We start from the raw sequence: 24698 nt of genomic DNA, 5'->3' as shown, positions 1-24698 counted from the left end.
GCGTGAAGACTGTCCTCGGTCGGACTGCCTCGCCCACCATCACCACCACTACACTCCTCTCGCTTAGGTTCATGACTCTTTTTCGATGCCTGTGTGTGTGTGTGTGTGTGTGTAGAGGGCATTTTGTATGAGGGGAGTCACCTTATCTGGCCTCACTCATTTTGCACTGCTCCGCGCTCCTCTCCTCTCCTCTCCTTTCCTACCCCCCCAACCCCCCGCACGCATTACACGGCCTCTACTTGTCTCTCTGTCCGTGCTCCCAAATTTTGGCGATTTATGAACGCCTGCAGCAAAACCGGCGCATGCACATATCAATGCTGGTGTGTGTCTTTATCTAACATTGTCGTTTGATACGTTTTTTTTTTCGTGGTTGCTTGCCAGTGGTTTCCGCCGGTTGGTTGGCCTGACTGTGGGGGACTGGCCTGCTTTCGTGTATGCCTGTTCGTTGGTTCGCATCGCCTCTTCTTTTTTTTTTCTTTTCTCCAGCTATAATTTCGATTGATCTACGCTCCCGTTAACGTGCTAACCCCCACCCCCCACCGCCCAGCCGCCATGCCCCCGCCCCATGCAGCTAAGCGTGGGCGCAGCCACAGCGGCCCTTCTGGCGGCTCGCATCGCCAGCCACAACGCTTTGGCTCGCCCCACAACGGCGGCAATCACAGTAGTCGCCCGCGTAGTCCAGCGGCGCATGCGCACCACAAGTCACACGACACTCGAGACGGCCATGGAGGCGGGGCGAATCGGCATAAGTCTGGGGTGCTTCGACTGAAGAAGGAGGCAACGAAGCACAACAAAAATATGTTTCGCCAGCAGCGAGACCGTCACCATCACAACAGCAGCAGCGCTTCAGTCGCCTACGGGGCACCGCCCCGGGGTGGGAGCAGCAGCGTTACTCGTCCTACTCACACGACGAGCTCCAACCTTTCCAAGGACATTGATATTCACCTCGCCGCCAAGGTCTCAGCTGACCTGCGAGAGAGTATCAACCTATTCAAGACGCGTCGTGCCAACCAAAGTGTCTTTGACACGGACCTCAACAACCGTCTCTTTCGCTTTGTGCCACCGCAGCTCATTCAGCAGCACATGCCCGAGGCCGTCTCGTCATATCGCACATACTTGTCGAAGTTCCAGAAAGGAGCGCCGACGGTGGTGAGTGCGTTTGTGTCGTGGTATGAGTGGGCCTCATTTGAAGCGAACAAGGGCAAGACGTTCGCGAGGCCGCAGAGAAGCAGCGATGGTCAGAAGGTCTCGGAGCAGGAGGACGAAGAGACCACTCCCGCGCAGGGAAAAGCGGCGGCGGCAGAGGGCGCAGATGGCGAGAACTCATCTGGCAAGAAACGAAGCCTAACACGCCAGGTCTTGTCGCAAACGTTGAAGGAACGGGAGCACATGCGGGCCTTGCTTTTCATGTGTCTTCGCCATAACGCTGAGAAGCGCAAGCAGGGCCAACACGCCTTCCTTAATCACCTCAACGCTAACTTGGGTGAGGACGTTGACACCCGCAACCTCGAACGCCTACGCGGGTCTGCGCACCACAGCGTCGTCTACGCTCTGTCCCGACTCCTCCTGGGAATGGTGACGGACGACTTCGCAATGCTGTGCCTCCACTGCCACGCGCTGTTTCTTGTCATGAAAGAGACGAGCATTACCCCGGCTGTTGTCTTGGAGTTGATGGATGAAGAGTTTGCACTGAGCGCACGCATGAAGGCGGTGAAGCTACGACTGGAGTCGCGCTCTCGGGGCCATGTTGATGCTGAGGATGACGACAATGACGATGGTGGCATCGATCCCGATGACATCAGCGACCCCACCAAGGGTGAGCGCAACCAACGCCTCATGGCTACTGTGTTCGGACTTGGCGCGGTGGTGGCTTCGCAGAAGAGTCTCAAGCCATCGGAAGCCTCCCAACTTGCTACGGTGCTTGCCTTCGCCTTCGTGGAGCAGAAGGCAACTCGAGTGCTTTCAGCGAACATCCTGTTCGAAGTCCTGGCGCAAAACGCTGGTGTGTATCAGCAGGAGGAGCCGCTTCAGTGGCTGACCTTTGCGTTTTTCCACTATCCCAAGATGGAGTACTTCCGGCCAGAGGCGATACAGTTTCTGCTGCGCCTCATGGAAGCCGACGTGAGGCTGCCGGCGCGCGCCCTACCCAGCACCGTGGAGGCATACCTTACCCTGGACCCCCTGAACCCGACCACGATGGAGCAGATCAGCAACGCCCTGTTCCGCAAAGAGCAGGTAACGGCCTATCACCCCATGGTGCACCCTGTGTGGAACGACATTTTCCAGCTTGTCATGCGTCGCGTCGCCATGGGTGAGTCAATGAAGGAGCATCTGAGCACGATCCTGCACAACATGATCGTGCCGTACCGCCGTGGTAGCGCTGATATTCCACGACGGGCGCTCTTCCAGAATCTCGTGACCGAGCTGGGGCATATCGCGGTTCAGTCCGACGACGCCGAGCAGCGCATCGAGGTACTGAAGCTGGCAAGCACGCACGCCGGGTACGGCAAGCACACATCTGCGAAGGCGACCACAATGCAGGAGCTGAAGCAGATGCCTATCTCTGCTCTTCATCGGAAAGTTGAGGACCTGCTACGGCAGTATGCTATGATTGCTGACTCGCTTCCGGCCGCCGTGACGAACCGCACGTGGGTGCTGCGTGAGCTGCGGAACTGCCTATACGTGCCCGTGCGGGAAGGCGTAGAGCATGCGTATGTGGACACCGCCGTGCTGCGGCTCCTTGAGTTTGGTCTATTCCCTCCGCGCCAGTCGCGCGACACGCTCAGTCAGAATCGCTGCATCTACCTCTTCGCTGACGTGTTTTCCTTCACCTTCCAGGCCTCCCTTGCCCGACCAAGGAGCTCGGTGACTTCTACGACAATCATCAGTGCGTATCTGGTGGCCGAGGAGAAGTCAAAGACGCGCTACACAACGGCTGTGCAGCAGAGCGCCTTTCGAAAGGCCCGAAACCGAGTTGTGGAGGCGCTTGAGGTGGCGGAAACGCAGCGAAGTGTTCTTTTCTACGAACGCGGCGACATGGAGATTTTGTTGACGCTGCTGTTCCTCATGCTCAGCGTGGACGATCCAACAAACAGCGACGCCGTGGGGATCGCCAAGAACGTCGCGGCGGATTTGGCACAATTTTACATGGCCGGCACGCTTGAGACGTTGGACTTGTTTTTCGATGCTCTCATGGCGCTGATCATGCGCACAAGCGCACCTCTGCACGTGATGCCGCTCATGACATGCGTACGACGCATCGCGATGGGCTTCATACTGAAGTTCGCCAAGTTCATTCGGACCAAAGGAACGCTGGATATTGTGCTGGCACCCCTCAAAGATGCGTTCCACACGGACAGCCGCGAGCAGGCCCGCCTGCGCAAAGCCAAGAAATCCGCAGACGACGACGACGACGCCGAGCGCAGCTCAAGCGGCGAGGATGGCGAGGACCCTGACTCTGCTTCCGACGGCGAGGATGCGGACAAGGACGATATGGCGACCGAGAACGGTGATGCCAGCGACGAGGACGAGGCAGGCAGTTCTGTCGATGAGTCGTCCACTGAAGCGGATTCTGCCACTGCGAGCGACGACAGCGACTCCGAGGCAGAGACGGTGAGCGAGGGCGAGAGCGGTGAAGCTGTGGCGGACGAGGTCGTCGACGCGGAGATGAAGGATATGTCGGGCGAGGACGACGACGACCTTGATGCCTTTGAAGAGGAGGAGGCGCCTACGCAGCAGTACATTGATGCACTAAAGGGCATGGTTGGCGGGATGGACTTACAGCACATGTATCCCACGGATACCGCCAGCCAGGAGAAGGCGGACGTGGTGCGAGCCATCCGCCTGGCTACGCGGGTTGGTCTCGCTATGCGCAGCGCCGAGGTGATCCATGTCTATCAGGTGCTGCTGTCGGTGGCACGCGACAATGTGAAGACGGCGGATGATGTCGTCTTTCACAGCGCTGTCTCCTCGCTGGAGATGCTGCTGCTCACCAAAAATCGGTACTTCGGGTCATTTGTGAAGGCGACCGATCTTTTTCAACTCTTGGGCGATATTCAAAGCTACCTGCGGAAGCTGAACCGCGTCCTGGTCAACAAAGACAGCGTCATGGCCAAGGCGGCTGCGGCGGCTCGTCGGCGCCTTGCCATAGTCAAAAGCATCGCGCTTCGTGTGTTTCACTTTCTAGCGATGCTCGCCAAGAAGAACCACGCCGGAGAGGAGGTGCGCATCGTGCTCAGCGAGTACTACAAATCCGTCTTCTGTGACCGCGGGTGGGACATGAAGAAGTTGCTGCCCTCACTCAAGAAGGATCTTTACCACTACCGCCATGGCTTCGCCTGGGCCATGCTTCCTGCAGCACTTGAGAAGAACGAGGAGGTAATGCCCTTGGAGGGCCCACAGCGGGTGCGCGTCTTCACGGGCTGCTGTATCCTCATCGAGGCGATGCTGCCGCGGCTCAGTGGGCTCCCCGGCGACCTGAAGCGAAGCGCCGGCGCTGCCATGTGCTCCTTTGTGCAGTCCGTGTCAGTGGGGCAGGTCTTCGCGATGAAGCACACTTTGCCATACAACTATCTCCACATGGTTAAAATGATTCTGCAGTACAACAGCCGCGTGCAACTGGACACCGCGTGGGTCGCGTCAGCGGTAATTGCGCCGGCGGTAGAGGATGACAACATTTTGCTCTCCTCGGCGTCTATTCGCCTGCTGGGCACAATGGAGCGTATCCTCGGTATCACCCCGCGCGCACGAGAGACCAAGGCACCCTCACCCGTCAAGGTGTTGTACGAGCAGTTTGCGAAGCGCGGCGCAAAAGAGAAGAGCGATTTCTACCGCCGTGCCAAGAAGGTGCGCAGCCGTGTTCTCAAGGCACTGCTGGCACATCGCAACGATGACCCGACCGATGAGGAGCGCTCATCGAAGCGGCGACGCAAGGAGGAGCTGAAGATTGAGGACCGTTTACAGCGCCAAGCGCTTCGCAGCTCCCGCACCAAGGCCCTCACAAAGGAGGAGCGGGAGGATAAGCGCAAGCACATCATGATGGCAAAGCAGGAGCGCATCGCCAAGAATCGCGAACGCAAGCGTCGCCTACACGAGGCACGCCAGCGATCTTTTGAGAAGTGGCGCCAGGCGAAGCTCGCGGCAGCATCGCAGCTAGACGAGGAAGACGATTAAACCATGCACTCTTGACTTCATCCGGGGCGGTTTTTGTTGTCAAGTGCGCAAGTCACTCTTCTCACGTGTGCTGCCTGTGTACCGTTTTTCTCCCCTTTGGTTTTTTTCTTCCCCCCTCGCTCTTTAATGCTACTTCTGTGGGTGATGGGTGTAACCGAGGTGCGTGATTTAATCGAAGAGGCGCCCCCTCATTTTTCGAGTCCCCGCCACTCTTCCCCCGCCGGATTGTGAGGCGGTTACGGCGGGGGAGTGTAGGGAGGCGGGAGGGGGGGGGGAAAGAAGGGGAAAGGTCGTTCGTTGTTTCACTGTAGGTTTTGGTCACCTCGTTGAGCATGTTCCCCCATCTAGTTTTCTGTACTTTCTTGGCAGGCTTCGTATTTGTTCTGGAGCTCTCGGTGTTAGCAGAATGGGCGGCACGTGTATTGGACGATGACGAACAACTGAGATTCAGGTGATGATAATGCTCATCACGCATGTGTGCTGTGCACGGTCGACGGTGTTTCCTCTTTTTTTTTTCCTTCCCCCCCTCCCCTTTCTTCAAGACAAGTATCACCCAAGGCGTTTAAATGGAGGAGAGTTGAATGTGTGTGACGCGCTGTTCGGCGCATTTCGCGTGTGGTACTCGAATGTGTCAGTCACTTGTATTTTTGAAACGCGGTGGGGTAAAGAAATACACACACAACACACACACACAACACACACACACAATAATAAGGCATACATGGCGCACAGGTATATATCAGCTCTCCTCCTATTGTTTTCCCCTTTCTAAAACAAATGAGCAAATAAAATCGACATCGCGGGTCCTTTCGAGAGAGAAGGGGGAGGGGGCGGGGCTTTCTCGACGCGCTCACGCGTTGCAGCTCCGTTCCTCGGCTATCCCCCAGTGACAATGAAAGATGCCCTCGCCCCCCACCCCTACTCCTCCCCTATCGGTTGGCCCGTCTGAGCTCGCGGTGCACCATGAGGAGCTTTAGAAACAGTTCTCTCGCAGGTGCCACCGTGTTTGCGGTCGTCGCATGTTATACTAAGATTTTTTTTTTTGACAGCAGGTGGTCACCTCTTCAAAAAAAAAACAAAATGCACAGAAACAGTGAGGAACACGCATACACAGAGAGAGAAAATGCCGTGGAGCCTGCCTAGCTGCATCCAGAGTCCCTGGGCAGACGTTGCTCTGTCCCCTACCCGCTTCCGCCCTCCTATCCCTCCCTCTTTCCATTTTTGTCTTGGTGTGCACTGTTATCCTTTGGTGGACTCTTTTAGTTTTTTTTTTCTTTTTTTGTGTGCGTGCGTGTGCTAGTGTTGTTCTGGAAAGCCCCTCCCCCCACCCCTCAAAAAAAAAAAAACACGTCGCCTTCAGCGCCGTTCTTTGCTTCGTTACTCAAGACTAGACACACAGCTCGGGTGTTCAGCCTCTTGTGTCTGCCTCCCTGCTGCTATTGCCCCCCCCCCCTCCCTGTCAAACAAGTAACACATTTCTTTTTTCCTCCTCTCTACGCGTCTCAGCTTAGCGAACACCGCCATTGTTGCGCTGACAGCACTCGTGTATTTCACTACACCCTTTTTTTGCGATTTTTTTCCTTTCATTTCTGTGTTGTAAGCGGCTTGACTGACCTCTTGGCCGTTCCACAAGAAAGCTGCTGTCGCGGTGCTGTGATTTGTCTCAACGGTCTTTCAAAAAAGACGTTGAAAAATACAAGCCTTTTGTGCGCATAGTCCTCAGGCGCAGGCGAAGGAGATGACCGACGCAATTGCTGACACCGCGTCAAGGGTGAAGATGAAGGTGAATACCACGGCGCGGGACGGTCAGAGCGCCATACACGACGCCGCTGCAAGTGTGCAGCAGCAGGCCCAAACCGCGATCAACACAATGCAAGCCTACGTGCATGAGGGGCAGCGAATTGTTTCGGAGAAAAAGGCGCGCTCGCAGGATGCTGCCAAGAAAGCCGTAAATACCGCGCACGAGTATGTCGAGGATGCGCGGAAAAAAGCAGATTTTTATATGGGGAACGTGCGTACCTCCGCTCAGAGCGTTGTGGACAACGCAAAGGAGCAGGTGACGGCTGTGCGCAGCCTGGTGACGGAGAAAACACAGCCGTATGTGAGCAACTACCAAGACTTCGATGTCACCAAGACAGCAGCTTTTCATGTCTGCACACACCTCATCAGCCTGATTCTATACGTGGTCTGGCGTGTGACCTTAGTGATCCCCACTGCCAGGACCATGATCACCGTTGTTCTGCAGAAAGAAGCCGATGCACAAGTGGCGAGTAACTGTGCAGTGATGATTCAGAAGGTCCCGGTTGTTGGCCGTCGAACCGCGGAGCTGGTCACGATCGCCGTCAATAGCATCCGTACAGATCTCAAGGAACAGATTGCACAGTACAACGCTGCAACACCACACCCCAAGACGGCTTAACCGCCACTTGATCCATCGCTGTAGACGTACAAAAACATCTGCTGGATTACCAAAAAGGCTTGGGTGCATTTTTCCTTTGCGCACTGTCTATATCAAAACGTTATTTTGGTGCTCTCCTCTCCTCTCTTCCCCCCCTCCCCCCCACCACCACCACCACCACCACACACACACACTCTTGACAGTCACATGGGGAGAAGGTTATGCACACATGAGCAGAATACCTACACTTGTCGGATTACGGGAGGTGGTGGACCCCAGTGTGTATCATATTGTGTGTCACAACGGTGCATGCCTCGCGTCTCTCCCCCCCTCTACGTCACACACACACACACACACACACACACCTCCGTCTGTGTTGTCGTATCCTCCTCTCCCCCCCCCCACCTTCCTTCAAATCCTTTGTTTTTTTTTTACGTCAGTGTCTTTTCTTGCTTCTTCATCTCTTTCCGATTATGTTTTTCCTCTCATTTTTCATTTTTCTTCCAATAGTGAGACACACGCGCGGACATATTCAGGTGCCTGTCTGTTTTTTTTTTCTTCTGGCGCCTGCCCTCTCCTCTCCTCTCCCTCCCTCCCTCCCCCTCCTCCTCCCCTGTTCCCGCTGTGTAGGGTGCTGGTGGTGATAAGGGTGGTTATGGTGGTGGAGTTCTCGTCGTTTTCTGATTGTTAAGGTCATTTCTCTTCTTTCTCTCTGTGTGTGATTGTCTTGTTTGTTTTGTCCCTTGTCTCTTCGCTGATCCGACGCGCCGGCCTTTCCGTTCCTCCCACTCCTGCCTTTGCCTCTGTCACTGTGTCTCCCCTTATGTTCTGGGATTGTCGGTGTCTCTGGGTGTCCTATGTCACTCACCTTCATATCGTCCCCCTTCTTTTCCTGTATAGTTCGTGCTCCTGTCCCCTTCCTCCCCATCTTCTGGGTCATGTCCGAATCTATGAGACAGTGCGCCCGTGTGTGTGTGTGTGTATGTGTGTGCTTACATCTACTAGCCTACAGGTGTTTCCTGTTGCGCTTCAGAGTCCACACCAATAGACAAATGACACGAACAATGGTGATGTGATGAGGAACGGTGAGAGGGCACCCGCAGTCGCAACAGTTTGGAGCGAATCGCTGCGTTCAAGGCGGGGAACTTCGCTCCCCGGCTCTTCCTCTCATGTCGCCTATCACCACCAACAAAAAAATGCTCTCTTGTGTACCCTTGCTGCAATAGTCATGTTTCCGTCTGTGCAGCTTCATGTTGACGCACGCACATGGTATCGTTGAATTCTTTTCTTCTTTGTGGCTTTGGGGTGTCGCGGGCAGTTTTTTTTTCCCCTTCTCTTGATGTGATGACCCCATATGGCTACTTCCCTCCTTCCACCCTTCCCGATGTTTTGCCACTGCCCAGTGGGTGTCTCTCAAATTAGCTCGGTAGGTAATGAGGGAGTATCACCTCTGTTGTTGTTGTTCTTGAATCTGTGCGCATTGCTCTGTAGAAAACGTATGCGGTTCGCGCGAGGGGCAACGATAGAAGCGGATCCGAGCAAGACACTCGGGGCAAGGGATGTGAAGGGGGGGGGTGTAGGTGAATCCCGTGACGCACTACCACACACAGAGTCCCCAGCCTCCCTCCTCTCTCTGTACTGCTTTTCACAGCTGACCTCAACTTTATCTTTTGCTTCCGAGAGCTTCCGGTCCCACAGCTGCTGTCTCGGGCGCAAGAGTGGAACTCGCTGCCGACCTCTTTTTTTTTTTGCATGGGGGCCGTGATTGCGATGGCGACTACTCTGTATACGGCGCACCGCTGAACTGGTGCATCTTGGGTAGAGAGAAGGTTCACCGCGATGCGGAACACTAACATTTTTTTTCGTCTTTCTAGGTTTTGAGCACCCTTCTCCCTGCTAGACAGTGATTTTTTTTTCTTGGCGCATATCGTTTTACGTCTCACCGAAGCGGTAATGGACAGAGCCGACGACCAGCGTTTCACTTGCCATCCCCTTCCCCCATCGCCTCTCTTCTTTCTGGGAAGATTCAGGGAAAGGGCATCGATAGAAGAAAGGGAGGGGGTATTTTTTGTTCCGCACATTTTTTGCATCGAGTATTGGGGGATTTCTAACGCAGTGTCTGTGAATTTGTGTGTGTGTGTGTGTGTGGAGGGCCGCGGCTATATTGTGCAGCGATCCTTTGCTTTACGACAATCTCTTTTTTGCTGTTAGTCTGTGCTCTCTCTTTTTTTCCTCTCAACCTCTCTCTCTTCCGACGCGCACACACCCGTTTCTCATCTCTTTGCAGATTACTTCGTCACTCTTGTGTGTCTGGGCCACCCAAGCTCTTCTCGCCAAGTCTTGTAGGAATCCTGAGCTCTGACTTGCGTGTACTACATTATTTCAACGCCTTCCCCTATTTTTTCTGCCCCCCCCCCCCTCCTCCACCTCTCCACTCCTCTTCGCTGGCGGGGAGGAGGGGGGGATGCACTGTTTTCCAGTGTTTGTGTCGTTGACTTAGCCGCGCATAAAGAGTGCTCTCAGCCTCCACGTGTCGGTATGTGCCCCCTTTTCTCCCTATTTCTCCCTCGAATGTACGCACTGCCCACCACCTTCGTATTAGCAGTTGCCCCCTCCCTCCCCCCCCCTCGATGTCTGACCTCAGATGCTCAGTGGGTAGTCCGCTCTTTCTTCTGTACCCTTTCACCTATTGCACAGACACACACACACACATATTTATATATATTTATATATATATATTTATATATATCTATATTTATGTCGCGTGCACATCAAAATGTTCAGACGTCTTTTTGTGCATCTAAAAAAGGGGGTGTGCTGGGATGGCTATGTGAGAGTCTCAGGCTAATAGTGAAGAGGATAATGGGGGCATGCCTATATATGTATATATATGAACATGTATATATATGTTTATATCGTGTACATGTATATGTATATACGTATTTGTTCATATATATACATACATATATATATATATGGGGCAGCGACTGTTCAAGGGGTGTGTCTCACTACATATATATATATTTATATATATTTTATGTGGACCTCTAATAAAGTTCACCAGGTGTGAGAACGTAGAAACCAGCCAACACACAGGGAAAACAAGAAAAAAATAATGGAGATTGGACCGGTCAAGTGAAAAAAAAGGGGAGGGGGTTAAACGGCTCGCACCGGCGGTATCCCTGCACTGTATGAACTGCACCTCCCCTCTCTCTCCCCCCCTCTTCCTCCTTTGTCGAGCATCCAAAAGGCGGTGTAGCAGAGATGTGGGAGAAGAAAAAGGGGGTGTACGTGCGTGTGTCTGTCAGTCATTTGATTCTTCACAGTTCATGTGTGTCTCTCTAGATATATGGATGTACAGTACATACCTTGAAGGATATGACCTGCATGGCTTTTCTTCGAGCTCCAGACTGATTCACAGCCTCCTCCGTCATTTTTCTTCACCTCTTCTCGCCTGACAGCGCAGGGATTTCTCAGGGACGTACTTTCCAGGGAAGGGACCTTTGCAAACCCGTGACGCTTGAAGCACATTTTTCCATCATTTTGTCGTGGCGCTCGTGTGACGCGTCTCGTTTTTTTTTTTTTGCTCTCTTCTTGTTTTCCACCCACTCGTTTTTCGCTCGTGTGGCTTCTCTGCGCGGTGGGGAAAGCGGAGTATTTGTAGGTGGTGTTCACACTGTGGAACCAAGTAAACATCGAACACGTACACACAAAGTACACGTACACATACACACTCACACACCATAGAAATCTCTGTTGTACGGATCTCCATCTGCTGCACCTCTAATTTCTCTCCCCCCCCTCCTCTCTCTCTCTCTTTCCCCTCCTCTGCATTGGTCAAATCCCTTACGCACATAAAACATAGATACACACATAAAGCCGCACGGGCGGTGTTGACGCTCCGGTGCCATGACGGACAGCACTTACTCCTATTCCTACACCGGATCCTACACCGGCGACTACTCCTATTCCTACGGCTATTCAGACGACACTATCACCGGTCGTGACGGTAACATCGAAAAGTCGCCTCCCCACGTTCCGGCAGTGGCCTCTGGGGATGGGGGTACACGGGGTAGGAATAGGACACCTCCCCCCAAGCCGAAGGCGGCGGACTCTGTCGACAGCTACACCTACAGCTACAGCTACAGCGACAGCGACAGCTCCAGCGCCGTGTTGGTGCCTGCCGCAGGCAACACAGGCAGCCAGAAACGGCAGAAGACGAGCAACTGGGACGAGGACAGCGCGCAGAGTAATTCCTACACATCTGAAAGCGACGACGGCTCATACAGCTACAGTTACTCCGACAGCCAGATTGAAACCAACTCACCGAGTGGGCAACGGGCAGCGGGGACAACAATCGCTACTCCCAGGCAACCGCCTGGCGGGCGAACAGTAGGGCCTCATCACCAGACCCCCGCGACTATCGCCAGTGATACGGATACGGGATCGCACACGTACTCTTACTCGTACTCCAACGACGAAGGCAGCTACAGTTACACCTACAGTGATGGGAGCTACTACTACTCTGATGGCTCGTATTACTACACGGACACACCCCATGACACGGATGGGAGCTACTACTACTCGTACTCCTCCTCGGCTTCCACCGAACAACAGAAGCAGCTGCAGGAAAAGCCGGCAGCTGCCACTACGTCAGACTACTCAGAGGGTTACTCGGACTCCTACTACTACTACGATTACAGCACACGCTACAGTGGTGACAAGAGCGACTACACGGACTACTACAGCTACTACAGCTACTCCAGCTACTCCGGTTCCTCGTACACCGGTAAGGAGAGCTACGACGATTACTCTTACTCTTACTCGTCCTTCACCGATAGTAAGGGCCGCCATCACCGCGCCACCAACGGGGCGAGGCGGCGTCATCCACGGAAGGTGGCTGACAGTTCTTACAGCACGTACAGCGTGACGAGCAAACCGCCCAGCTCGACTACATCATCGTATGAATACGGTATCACAACCCAGTCGCTCTTGTCGGAGAGTGAGACGGCGACGCAGAGGGCCCTTGTCATTCTTCGTGCTCCAGCAAAAGACGCGCCACGGCCGCCACCGGCGCCGAAGCGTTGCTTTGTTCTGCTCAAATCCACGGAAGATGCAGTATGGACGTTTCTCGAACGGCTGATGGCGGCACAGCGGTTTTATGAGGGACGGCGGTCAGCGGCCTGTATCAGGGCTGGAGAAGCCGCCGCTTACACAGAGCACACGGAGACACCTCCAGACGCGGTGACGATACCCGGAGGGAAGCGCGCGGCCGCCAGCAAGGCGAAAACCAAAAAGGACGGTAAGAGCAAGCGCAGCACCGCGGTGAAGTCAGAGGCGACTGAGGGCCAAGAGGGCGGGCCGGAGGAAGCGGAGGAGGAAGACACGGGCAAGCCGTTCATTCCCACCAAGGACGGCTGCTTCAGTGAGCGCTCCATTCGCATCGCGTTTGGCGTGCTGAGGCTAAACCACCTCGAACGTCACGAGGCGTTGAAGAACGCGCCGGCTCCATTGCCAATGGGGGCGATGTTTGACATCTTCAACGCATGTGTGACGGCGAGAGGAAAGGGATGGGTGACCCAGGCTTTTCTGGCACATGATACGTATCGCAGTGGTGAGATATCACTGACACAGATGGGCGCGCTACTCCAACGACTCGGCCTCGGCACCAGCCCGATCATCGAAGGCTACCGAATTAGCACTGCTGTATCCACAGAGGGAATCCACGAGATGGTAGTGAACGTGGAGCAGCTGGTTCAACCAGCCACACCGCCGGTAGAAGCGGGTAGGAATGAAGTAGCAGAAGATGCTGCTGCTGCTGCTGCTGCTACCGCCACTTCCACGGCCTCATCGCTTGAGACGTCATCGCAGCCGATGCAGTGGAGGGTGACTCCTATCCGTGTCCTGCAAATAATCCGGAAAAACGCTGCGAAGAACGAACCGACGCCTGTGCGTTGGGAGAAGAACACAGTTTTTATGGGCCGCCACGCCATTCTGCGCGGTGTCACCTCCAAGGCCCTGTTCCAGCGGCTTAAAACGTATATAGAGGCTGCGACGTACCTGTGTGTGCTTGCCAATGTCTTCTCAATCGAGGACCCTGAAAGGGGTACGCTAACCGTGCAGTACCCGCAGTTTATTCGCAGTGTGTTGCTGGCTAACCCTCCCCCACATTCGAAAATGGACACCGCGGCGTGGGCGGCGCAGCGCAAGCTGCTGTACATTGACAATCTTTTCCATACAGTGTTCCGACCACTAGAGGCACTGCAAACCTACGAGGCCGGGCGCCCTGTCCCACGCTACCACAAGGACTGGGCTTTGGAGTCCACGCTCCACTCGACAAACGACACGGAGGAGAAGCGCCGTCGCAACGTGGTTCCTGCTACCTCTGTTGACGGCCTACACCTCATACCCGCCCCCACAGCACGTCCGCCTGGTGAGGTACAGCTATCCTTCGCTTTGCAGAAAGTTCGTGTCCCGGCACGGCCACCGTCGAACGCCCGGTGCTTTTGCCTTGTGAGCGCCGTCACCCCCGACAATGTCTTTCTCCCGGCTATTACAGTACCGGTGTATCACATAGTTGCATCCACAAAAAAGAGCGGAGACTACACGTGGGTGTTCCACGACAAGAAGCACAAGAAGCAGGACACCGTCCTGCAGTTTGCGGGGTCGGCGGTGGATCGCATCTATGTGGAGTGTTGCTACGAAACAAACGACGCGCGGTCGCCGGCAAGCTCTGACGATGTGGCAGGAGAGGAAAAAGGCGGAGCAGGGCTGTTGGCGCCGCCCATCACCAGAACTGTGTGGTGCGCGGGTTACGCCGTATTTACAGTGGGTGGCGCTAAGACAGCTCTGCACCCCATAAAAGAGGGCAGTCTCCTCCAAGAGCAGCCGATTGACTCAACTCATGTGTCCAGCGGCATCTCCGCCGGGACCCCAGCACCAGTGACGGCGACGGCAACACCCGAGGGAAAGCACGCCAAACCCAAGAAGGGGCTACTTCGCTGGATCTCAAACGTCGGTCTGTGCGGCCAGCATACCAAACGAAATGCCGCGGAGAAAGCACACCATGTAAAGGTTGAGGTGCTCAACTCTAAGAAGCACACACCTGGGGCGGAGCGGCTGCCAGCGCGTTACATCGCTTACCAGCGACATGTATCGATGATCTCACATCTGCGTGCTGCCGTGCACCTCGTTGGCCAGGAAACGGCGTACGCCCTGCAAGCCTTCCGCCAGCAGGCGGTTCGGTACATCTTCTCCGTCGCGGCGGACGCAGCTCTCCTCGACCAATTAAGTGTTTTATGGGCGTACCGAGAAAAACATTGGAGCAAGACCGAGCGCAAGGATGAGGTCCACAAGCAACGCGCTCTTCTCGCATGTGTCGCTGCCCTTTACGCGCTCAACAACACGTGTGCTGTCAGCAAGGAGTCCTTTGCGAAGTGCCTCAAGAAGGGAAACACGCACCACATGACCATCGATCCTGCGGCACCGATGGTCCCAGTACGCGTTTGAAGAGCGTCTTTCTCTCTTCCCCCCTCCCCTTACGTTCTCTATGATCGCGACTTTCTTTGAACGATCAGGCAAGAGTAACGTCATGACATGCATAGAAAAACCTTTTCACCTCTATTGATAAAGACAGAGAAGCGTTGATGCTGAAGGAAAACCACAACGTTTCGGTGCTTGTATCTGCGGCAGTTTTCTTTTTTGGGTTATGAACCCCCCTCCCTTTGGGGTTGCTGTTGCTCACCCCGTCGTGTATATATGTCTGTCTGTAATTATTGCTGGGAGGCAACTGCGCACAATTTTTTTTCTACCATAGTCGCTTTCCTTTTTTTTTTGGGGGGGGTGCGTGTGTTTGTGCACCTCCCTGTATATTCACTTCTTCTTCCTTGACGGCAACTAGCAAGTAATGGGGTGTGGGTCATGCACAGTGCACCAATAAAAAAACGGTCAACTGACTCGTTGTGCCCCGAGATGTTTACACCCGAGATCTCTCGAACGCAGGACTGCGTTGCACTCTTTACCACAGCAAGTCTAGGCATTGTCCGGTGATATACACCTCAGTGCTACTGGATTTCCCCCAAAAAGTGGTCTGTCGTCCTCCCTCCTTCGCAATCATACACACACACACACACACACACGCACAAACGGCGGGAGAAAACGTGCTCGAGCCCGTCCTTTTGCGGTGTTTTTTTTTTCCCTGACGACGATGTCTTTGGATTAGGTCGCCTTCACCTGCTTCAATCCTTCCCTGTCCCATTTTGTAGTGGCACATATGTGTGTGTCAGCCACACCCAAAAGAAAGCCCGTCCCCCTCCAACAACAACAAAAACCACGAGCACTCTTTTCACACACACACACACACACCTCCCCATGTGATGTACGCGCTCGAATAGGAGCAAATCAAGAAACACATCCCAATGGACACGCAGCCCAGGTCCACCTGCTGCCCCCGGTGAGCAATGCCTCTCTGGCAGGCTCCTCTCGTCGTGTTTCTCGCAGCGCTGCCGCGGCAGGCCACCGAGGCGGGTAAAGAAGAGGCACCCGTTTTTTTTTTCGGTGTAGACGTGTGGATCTTGAATAGAGCCAATGCGCCCCCACAGAGAAGCGGATGACGGCAAAGGAAACACTCTAAACTCACCAAAGGAGCCCTTTTGTGTGTGTGTGTGTGTGTGTGAAATGGCTGCTTCTCGTTTGTGTCGCTTGGTGGGTGTATCTATGGTGATGTGGGCCCGTTTCGGTGTGCCATGTGGGCTTTTATAATCTGCCGTGTAGTACGGGGGAGGTGGTGGTGGGGGGGGAGTCACGTCAGTCATGATTACTCCTCTATACCAATATATCTCACACTGGTGCTGTGCGGTGACATGATTGCTTACCTGCGACATCGATACTTGTTCAGTGAGGTTCCGCAGCACATATCCTCTGTGAGGTCTCGGATGACGATACGTTTTGAGCCAACTGTCACTGTGCGCATATTTGTGTGATTCATTGGAAAAATAGAGTATGAGTGGAACCTGAGCGCGTCTTAGCCTGTTTCAAATGCCTGCTGACTGGATAATGAGGCTTCACTGAGGGAGTCGCCGTGTAGCCATACCCCCACAAGCGTGAGCGGGGGTGTTGGGGTCTGTGCTCCCAGACGAGCAACGTTTCCTGCCGTATCAGTTTTCGGATGACGGAGTCGGTCAATGCCATTGCGGCTCATTTGTCGCGGTGCAGGCGAAACAAAAATGCTTAATGTTATGTCACGTCATTACAGGGCAAAAAAAAACATGCTTAATGCCAACCTCCTCCTCCTCACCACCTTCGGGATAACCTACTCGATCCCTTTTTTTTTATCTCTATGCCTTCTCTCTCCGGGCTACGGACCCGCCGTCCTGTCCCCGTTCATTTGCTTCTTCTGTTCCACGCACGTGGCGCACGAACCTTTTCTTTGGTTTGTGTACGTAATGTTATGTGGGCGGGTGGGGTTGTAATGTGTTCCGTGCGCACACATATTTGTTTCGGACACCCCCCCCAACAAGCAAAAGCAATCGTCACCCACGAGAATATATTTTCGGTGTTATTTGCTTAGATGATCCCCGTTCTGGTTTGACACATTTCACTCTGAGTGTTCGCTCTCTCCTCCTTTTCTTTTGTTCTTATCCTCCCACTCCTCCTCCCTGTCAGTGTCGTTCTCGGCTTCTGGTATCCGTGCGGTTGGGCCCTCCGTTTCACGTCTCAATTTGTGCTCTCTTTTTTTGGATAACAAGGGATCGCCGTGGGCTCTCTCGGACTGTACAAACCGGAGTGCTCACAGGCTGGAAACCCTCTCTCTATCTGTGTGTGTGTGTGTACTGGCACGCTCGAAGAAACTATTTTCCCCCTTCATCTCTCTCACAAACAAACATACCGGAAGAACTCTTCCTAGTCCCGCCAGCCTCCCTCTGCCTATCCCAATACACAACTCATCAGACTTCCATTGTCCTGCCACAGATTCTCGGACATCTACGGGAAATGAGCTTCTCTCCGCATCTCGGTATGCAGCACTCCTTTCCCACTGTACGCGTGGGATCGGGCGCCAATTCCATGCCCACCGGATCGTACGGAAACCACAGCTCACCATGCCAACTTGGATCCGGCACGCTTTTGAGGCCACATCACAGCGGCTGCTCCTCACGATCCCCGCCAATGAGCGGTAAAAAGTCCGCCAAGCGCGCCGCTGTAATGACCTCGATTTCCGCCATTGATACCGCAAGCACGAAGCTGAGCATCCCCATCACGGCGGTGGAGCCGACGCTCGCTTTTGAGGACGACGGTCTAGTGCCCGGGCTCTGTCGCCTTTACCTCGAAGGGCGCTGCCGCCAAGCTGACCGCTGTTTTCAGGTACACGCGAACCCCAGTGTGGTGGAACAGCTGCGGCAGGAGGCGTTTAACAAGCCGTCCTGCTGCCCCGTGCATGGCGCCAAGTGCAGCTTTGAAGGATTACCTCTAGGCCTCGCCATAATCATTGACCCTCCCCGCGAGAAGGATTCGGCTGCTATGGGAGAGACGCACGTCGAAGTTGAGAGCGGGAGCGCTACAGGATCACCGTTCGACGGTGAGGCGACCACTGCTTCCACCGGCGGCACTCTCTCTAGTGGCCCCAATGCGAATAGTGCCCAGCAAAACGCTGCCATTGCGCTCCACTACATCTGCCCCACTCGTTTTCTCTGGTCGCGCTACGAGGAAAACGTGGGCATGCTGCTGCACATACCCAAGTCAAAGATATGCCGTGAGCACCGTAAGGGCCTTTGCCGTTTCGGCAACGAGTGCAGTTTTCTGCACTTGTGTCGTCAGATCCCCCTCACCGGGGGCGAGGACGACTCTGCCAGCCACAACCGCACGCAATTACGACACACCTCCACACAGGGCAGCATGCCGGACTACGCCCCCAACGCCCCGTCGTTTGCCACCGGAAACGTGTGTGTGTACCCCCAAGCCCATTCCCAGTCGAACTCACAGGCTAATGTACACCACTTGCCTGGCAGCATTTTTGCATCCCAGAGCGGCTCGTACGTGGGCAGCTCTTTTGGCAACAGCCAAGCCAATTCGCGACAGCATTTGTCACGCCCTCCTGGGACTTCGGGGAGCTCTGGTGGTGACCCCCAGCCGCTGTTACGGCCCCTAGGCGGTGCGCGCAACTCCCACAGCAGCCTGACGGGTCGTGGGTCCTTCTCCCACAATCCCTACGCAGAGGCGTCTTCGTTTCAAGGCTAAATTGAGGAGAAGACGGTGAACACGACGTGGTGTGAAAGGTGGGTTCCCTGTAACTTATTTCTGCATTCCTTTATGCTGCAGTCTATTTGCACCAGCACCTCCAACGCCTTCCTCGCCCTCTCCCCCCCCCCTTTCTGTGTCACCAATGGTGACTTGCTCACCACCACCGCCGCCGCCGACACGGGAGTGGGGGGTGGGGGGATTCGAGGGAAGTGACGTGGTTTGACTTGCGTCCTCATTCGCGTCGTCGTCTTTTTCTGAGGATCTCCCTCGTTATAGTTTAAAATGTCTGCGCGGCACCCTTTTAAATATGTACGTACCTGACATTCTGTTTCTTCCCCACGTACCAACAGGGCCTCCTCTCTCCCCTGCTTTTTTTTTTTTGCTTTCTTCTTTTATTGGTCCCGTTGATAGCGCCCAGGAGATGCGGGGGTGCGTTGGCAAACAAGCCCTATTCAAACATGGAAGACCAGGTGCGTTTCCACGAGATCAACTCTGAGTGCACTCCCCAAGAAACACTCTTTCATGAGAAGGGGACCTGCAGCAATACATCTTGGCGACAACACGAGGAGACGCCAATAAGGAAACATGTTTTGGTTGACATCATCTCTCTTTGTAGCCCTCTGCCGTTGCCATGTTGCGTGTTGGCTTTTACCCACAACCAATTCTCATCATCTGCAGCGCACATCCCTTTCGTTGTTCTTGTTTATGTTGCTCACATGTGTAGTGTGTGTTCCCCCCCTTCCCCCTTCCCCTCCCCCTACCTACCCCCTATCCCGCGTTATACATGCTCACATATGTATGTGTGCGTGTGCAAATTCGTTTTTCCGTATCTATTTCTTGTTTTCCAGACGTTTCGATGACATCTAGCTCTCCCCTACCCTAAAAAAACAAATAGAACCCCCCAACCTGTCCATACGCGTCTCTTCCCCTACTTTCCAGTTTGTTATCTTTGCTTGAATTTACTTCTACTCCCCCCCTCCCTCCCCTCCCCTCCCCTCCCCTCCCCCTCTCCTCCCCCCCCCCTCCGCGTCCGCCGGCTCACCCTACACCCTGTCCCGTGTATATGTATTCCTCGGTTTACCGTGTTTGTGTGTGTTTCTGCACGGCTGCTCGATTGTGCCGTGCTCATGGACTCGTCGAGGAAGGAGAAGGAGCGCAGGAGGGGGCACGTCTTGGCAGGTGCACAAACCACAGGTGCTACAACGCTTCTCAGGCGCGCACTCCTTTCTCGCACTCGCGTTCTCGTGCCCACTCGTTGTCATGGGAAAATCGCAATGGGACAGAAATATCGGCTGAGTCTTAAAAAGGGGCGATCTGTTCCAGCAGCGGCGCCGACTCAAACTCCATGTATCGGAACCGTGGTCGCCGCTCTCAGACGCCAATCCTGTCATCACCAATGACTGTGCTGTACGACGCGGCAAGGTACAACTGAAGCTATTCCGCAGCAGCCGTAGCAGACACCCTAAAACAGGTAATGTCGACCCTGTGACTGGGGGGCGGGTGGACTGAGCAAAAAAAAAAAGACGGAGTGCAGGTGGTGGGCCTCCAAATCAACCGGTAGCATTGCGGTACATGCAACGTCTCGAGGCAGAGCGTCCCTGGTTGCTTGCTTCTGCTATGGGGGCGTGCAATCCGAGCTTTGTTAGCGACACGCGACGCGATATGTAAGATTCCCCTAACAGAATGAGTCACTTGGGTTTCACGCTTTGATCTCGCATGCAATAGTGTAATTACCCGTGTGCACCATTGGCGTTGCGTGGGGCTCCGGCTGTCTTGTCGCTTTCGCTGCCCCCTTGCGCACCTGCAGGGAGAGAGGAGGCTGTGGAGGGGGGGGGGGGAGGGCTTACCCTCCGACTTCGTTGCGCGCCTGCACATGCTCGCTCAGGAGACTTCCTACACTTGAGCCCCTAAGCCCTGCCGAAGGACTGCGTGAATTCATGATAGGGTGCAAACGCGATGGTTGCCAGGGTGTGTAGTGTGGTGGTGGTGGGGGGGGGGGGCGGGGACCTACGAAAACAAGGGATCCGGTCTACAGGTGTAGCATGCAGGCTCGCCATTCGCACATGTCTCTGGGCACGCGCTGTCGAGCACGGCTTGCTAGGTGTCCCACATCCAAGCAACTCAGCCGGTGAGCGAAAGAGAGGCCAGTCACTGACAAATCAAGGCAGGCAGACTTGTTCAATCAGTGGACTGCCGAGGAGGCAAGGTGAGAAACACGACGAGAGGAGCCTGCCAGAGGCATTGCTCACCGGGGGCAGCAGGTGGACCTGGGCTGCGTGTCCATTGGGATGTGTTTCCTGATCTGCTCCTATTCGAGCGCGTATATCACATGGGGAAAAGCGCCGGCGTTCAAGTCCCTCATAACGAGCGGAAGGACCTCCCTTTTTTTTTTCACGGGTGCTTTTTATTTGGGGGGGGGGGCGTGTTGGACACCCGTGCCCCCGGAGGACATCTGAGTACCAATGAGGGTTTTGTGAACGCCACAACGAATACGGGTGCTGAAGCCCATGTCCACCCAGGGCAAAGGGAAAATCAGAGCGATGTCTTGCAACTGATGATGCTTTTGTGTGTGTGTGTGTGTGTGTGTGTGTGTTTTCGATGACGATGCCGTCCGTTGGTGCTAGTACAGTGGACACGCTAGCAGAATTTACGTGATACTCATATGTTCTGCGTAATTCAAAGGTATCTTACCTCCTGACGCTGCTCTCTACACTGGCGGGGCGCCAAGGCCCCCCCCCTCCCGCGCACGGATAAACTGCATGGTGACATGCAGAAGAGAGAGCGACGTCGAGGGTGACGTAGAGAGTATGTGTGTGTACCCGCGTGCCAGTGGTCACAACTCAAGTTTGAAGCTGCGCACCGAGGACCGAGTAGGCGCTGCAGTTAGGGGTGTCCAGTGTCGCTTTGCGCCCCGTGTAAGGGCCCGTGACAGGCCAGAGTAGAGAATGGGGCTTTGCTCTTACGGTTCATGGCGGGATGAGCAGGTTGGAGAAAAACCCCTCCATCCCTTCATGATGCATGCGTATGTATTTGCGTCGTCGCCGTTTTCCCATTTCGTGCGTGGGCGTGTGTGCGCGACGCCTGGACTCCAGACACACACATATATATATATATATATCAGATGGGACTAGTAGCCGTGTAGCTCCCTGATATGAAGGATGATTGCGTTGCTCTTGAATAGAAGGTCGTCCGTGTTTGGGCTGTAAGCAGTGCTTTGCGCTTATCGGGTGGCTGGCATTTCACCGTTAGTTTGAAAGCATCGACATGTCATCCTTTCTGCACCTGGTGTGTGCGGTCTTGGGTGTGGTCTTGGGGAGGCTTTCCTTTTTTTTTCATCGCTTGCGGGAACGGGTTGAGCTTCGCACGCTCAGATAAGGCGACGATAATTTCACTGCGCCTCCACTCCTCTCCCTCTCTCCCGCACCCCCCAATCGACGCTACAGCTACTCTTCGCTCACCTCCTTTTAAGCCGTATGTGTCGGTGGCCTACTCTCTCCTGTTGTTGGTTTTCGTGCACGCACTCACTCTCTGCTGCCCCTACTGCGCTTGGTACCTTTACCGGTGTTGCTTCTCATTGTCGATGTATTCTTCATTGTTCTACGTCTCACATGCAACACCTCTCGTCGTCCCACACCCCCTCTTTGCCTATTTTTTGTTTTCAGACGTAGCCATCTCAGCTTACTTTTTTTTCCTTCTTGTTAGTTGTGCTACTCGTCGCGTGGATAATGGATCGTATATATGTGCGCTCTGATTTCGCCTCCCGGCACGAATATCGACTTGTCTCGGTTGACGAGGTATGGGTGCAGCGTTTTGAGGAAGAGGTGTACCCCACCTACTCCACCGACGTCAGCGCGGTCCGGCGCAAGAGAAGACGCGTTTCTCAACCCTCTCGTTCACCGACACGTAAAGCTGAAGTTTCAGTCGCACTGATAATGAAAGGCGATGAGCAGCTGTGTCTCCACGATGCGCAGTCGACTCGGTCCGTCAATCGCATCGAGTACTCAAACACAATGCTGTTGGCAGCGCGGCGGCTAAACCGTGCTGGTCGATCTGCCACCCATGAGTCTCCAGGCAGTTGCGATGATGCCCGCGGCGCCGTCTGCGCGTCCTCTCCCACTGATGCTTCTCATCTTGACGCTTCACGCGTCCGACAGTACGCAAACAGCGTTGTTGTGGGGTCTCTGAATCGAATGTTTGACACCAATACCACGCATCCGCAGAGGAATGTTTCCGCTATACTGGGCGAGTCGTACTTGACTATTGAAGAGCTCGAGGGCACCGACGGGAGCAGTAGTGGGGAGAAGCCCCCTGGTCCTTCACGTAGGGGATACACCTTTGCGCAGCTGGCTCGTATTTTCCGAAGCAGCCCCGCGGAGCTCGCTGCTGTGCTGCAGAGCATCGGTGCGGTTGTGCACCGCGGCTTCGTCCGTCTTCTTCACCCTTCCCTCGTGTATGAGTCGTTAGCTGCGTCGCTGACGTTTCTCGACGCAGCGGAGCCGTGCGACGTTTCCTGGCACGCCGTGCGGAAGCACCTTTGCCCGTCTGTATATCCCGATGTTGTATTGCGGTCACTGGAGGCCGTGTATGGAGGGCCGAGCGACCCAAATGAAGCGGGGGAGGAGAATGACGCGGTCACGCTACAGGGAATGCCGAGTCTGCTCAACTTGCCGCGAGTGTTGGTGGCTCTCGCGGGTGGCGTATTCGATGCGCATCAGGGCGTTATCCGCCGAACTCTATCTACTGGCGAGGTGGCTCTCGGGCTGCCGCTGGACACCTTTGTAAGGGTGTGGGTGGATGCGATACCATCGTCCTTCTACGGCGTGGCGGACATCCCGCCTCGCAGTTCCGAAGGGGCGCAGAAGGCTCTCATGGAAAAGCTGCGTGGCTACGTCGTGATAGAGCCGCGCAGCGGCGGTGTCGTTGACGGCAACGTGCAAGGCACCGCGTGGTGGCTACCGAAGGATACTCTCAGTAACGACTTTGCCACACGTCTTCGCACACTCTTCGAGCTACGCCCGCAACGGTGGGATCAGGTGGACCTTAAAGAGTATCTTCGACTACTGGTACCACCCGAGCAAAGCTTCGAACACGTTATTCTGCGCTACACACGGGAGTACCGGATACCGAAGCAGCCTGTTCAGTATGCGCTGCTCACATGACGCAGAATTCAAAGCACAGCTTCTGCCTTGCACGCCGTATGTGGTGCGGGCCGTTCTAGTGTCTTTCTCTTTGGCTGCACCGTTTTGTTTTTGGAATTCATTACGCCACAGACACACTTGATAGTGTCCGCAGGGCGTCTAGGAAACTGGTGAGCCCACCCGTCTGGGAAGTGACTTCATTCTTCTCTAGTCTGCCTGCCTACTGGTGCGCGGACAGACGCGTTTGAGAAGGCTACGGACCCACAAGCGTACCACTGGACCGCCTGCACTTTCCCCTCTTGTTGATGCTGCGACACAGTCTCTGCCCCTCTATGATAACCTTTGACGTCATTCCCGTTCCTCTGTATCTTGATAAACCCCGAACTAGGGGTACATCCAGTGTTTCACTGAAGAAACAAAAGCGACGTCGTCGTCACACGCATACACACGCATCTTTAATCGTCTGTCCACTATTTTATTGTGATTGTCACAACTCTTGGTGTCTTGCTCGTACACACTCACACTCACGGCCGTAGCCTCTCCCCCTCCCCAGCCCACATTGTAAGCCCCCCCCGCCCCCCAGTCACTCTCCCTGAATACTAGCTATAGAGGGGAAGGAGCGGCGAGTGATTCTCAATAGTAGAAACGAACACAAAGAAGGCCCAATCGCTGCACCGGTGGTGATTTGCTGCCGCGCATCGCTACGGGAGACAGTGCCCTGCAGTACAGCCTTCGTGTACACACGCTCTTGCGCC

The 24698-nt window shown here is 54.7% G+C and overlaps 5 protein-coding genes across 5 annotated transcripts; all 5 read left to right on the top strand.

The window, feature by feature from the left end:
- Positions 1-552: 552 nt before the first annotated feature.
- On the top strand, positions 553-5172 carry JKF63_04350 (uncharacterized protein; the record flags this gene model as incomplete). The annotated part of the gene is made up of 1 exon (XM_067900336.1): positions 553-5172. One exon carries the CDS (start codon positions 553-555, stop codon positions 5170-5172), a length of 4620 nt encoding a protein of 1539 aa, XP_067757165.1.
- Positions 5173-6910: 1738 nt separating this feature from the next.
- JKF63_04349 (uncharacterized protein) lies at positions 6911-7591 on the top strand (the record flags this gene model as incomplete). Its single annotated transcript, XM_067900335.1, has 1 exon — positions 6911-7591. The coding sequence occupies one exon, from the start codon at positions 6911-6913 to the stop codon at positions 7589-7591; it is 681 nt and encodes a 226-aa protein (XP_067757164.1).
- Positions 7592-11479: 3888 nt separating this feature from the next.
- JKF63_04348 (uncharacterized protein) lies at positions 11480-15079 on the top strand (the record flags this gene model as incomplete). The annotated part of the gene is made up of 1 exon (XM_067900334.1): positions 11480-15079. The coding sequence occupies one exon, from the start codon at positions 11480-11482 to the stop codon at positions 15077-15079; it is 3600 nt and encodes a 1199-aa protein (XP_067757163.1).
- Positions 15080-17560: 2481 nt separating this feature from the next.
- Positions 17561-18802, top strand: JKF63_04347 (uncharacterized protein; the record flags this gene model as incomplete). Its single annotated transcript, XM_067900333.1, has 1 exon — positions 17561-18802. The coding sequence occupies one exon, from the start codon at positions 17561-17563 to the stop codon at positions 18800-18802; it is 1242 nt and encodes a 413-aa protein (XP_067757162.1).
- Positions 18803-22530: 3728 nt separating this feature from the next.
- JKF63_04346 (uncharacterized protein) lies at positions 22531-23964 on the top strand (the record flags this gene model as incomplete). Its single annotated transcript, XM_067900332.1, has 1 exon — positions 22531-23964. The coding sequence occupies one exon, from the start codon at positions 22531-22533 to the stop codon at positions 23962-23964; it is 1434 nt and encodes a 477-aa protein (XP_067757161.1).
- Between the last annotated feature and the right edge of the window lie 734 nt (positions 23965-24698).

Source organism: Porcisia hertigi, chromosome 22 (assembly GCF_017918235.1).
Source record: "Porcisia hertigi strain C119 chromosome 22, whole genome shotgun sequence".
Taxonomy (NCBI): domain Eukaryota; phylum Euglenozoa; class Kinetoplastea; order Trypanosomatida; family Trypanosomatidae; genus Porcisia; species Porcisia hertigi.
Note: the sequence above shows the minus strand (reverse complement) of the source record. Positions and strands in the feature narration are given on the sequence as shown.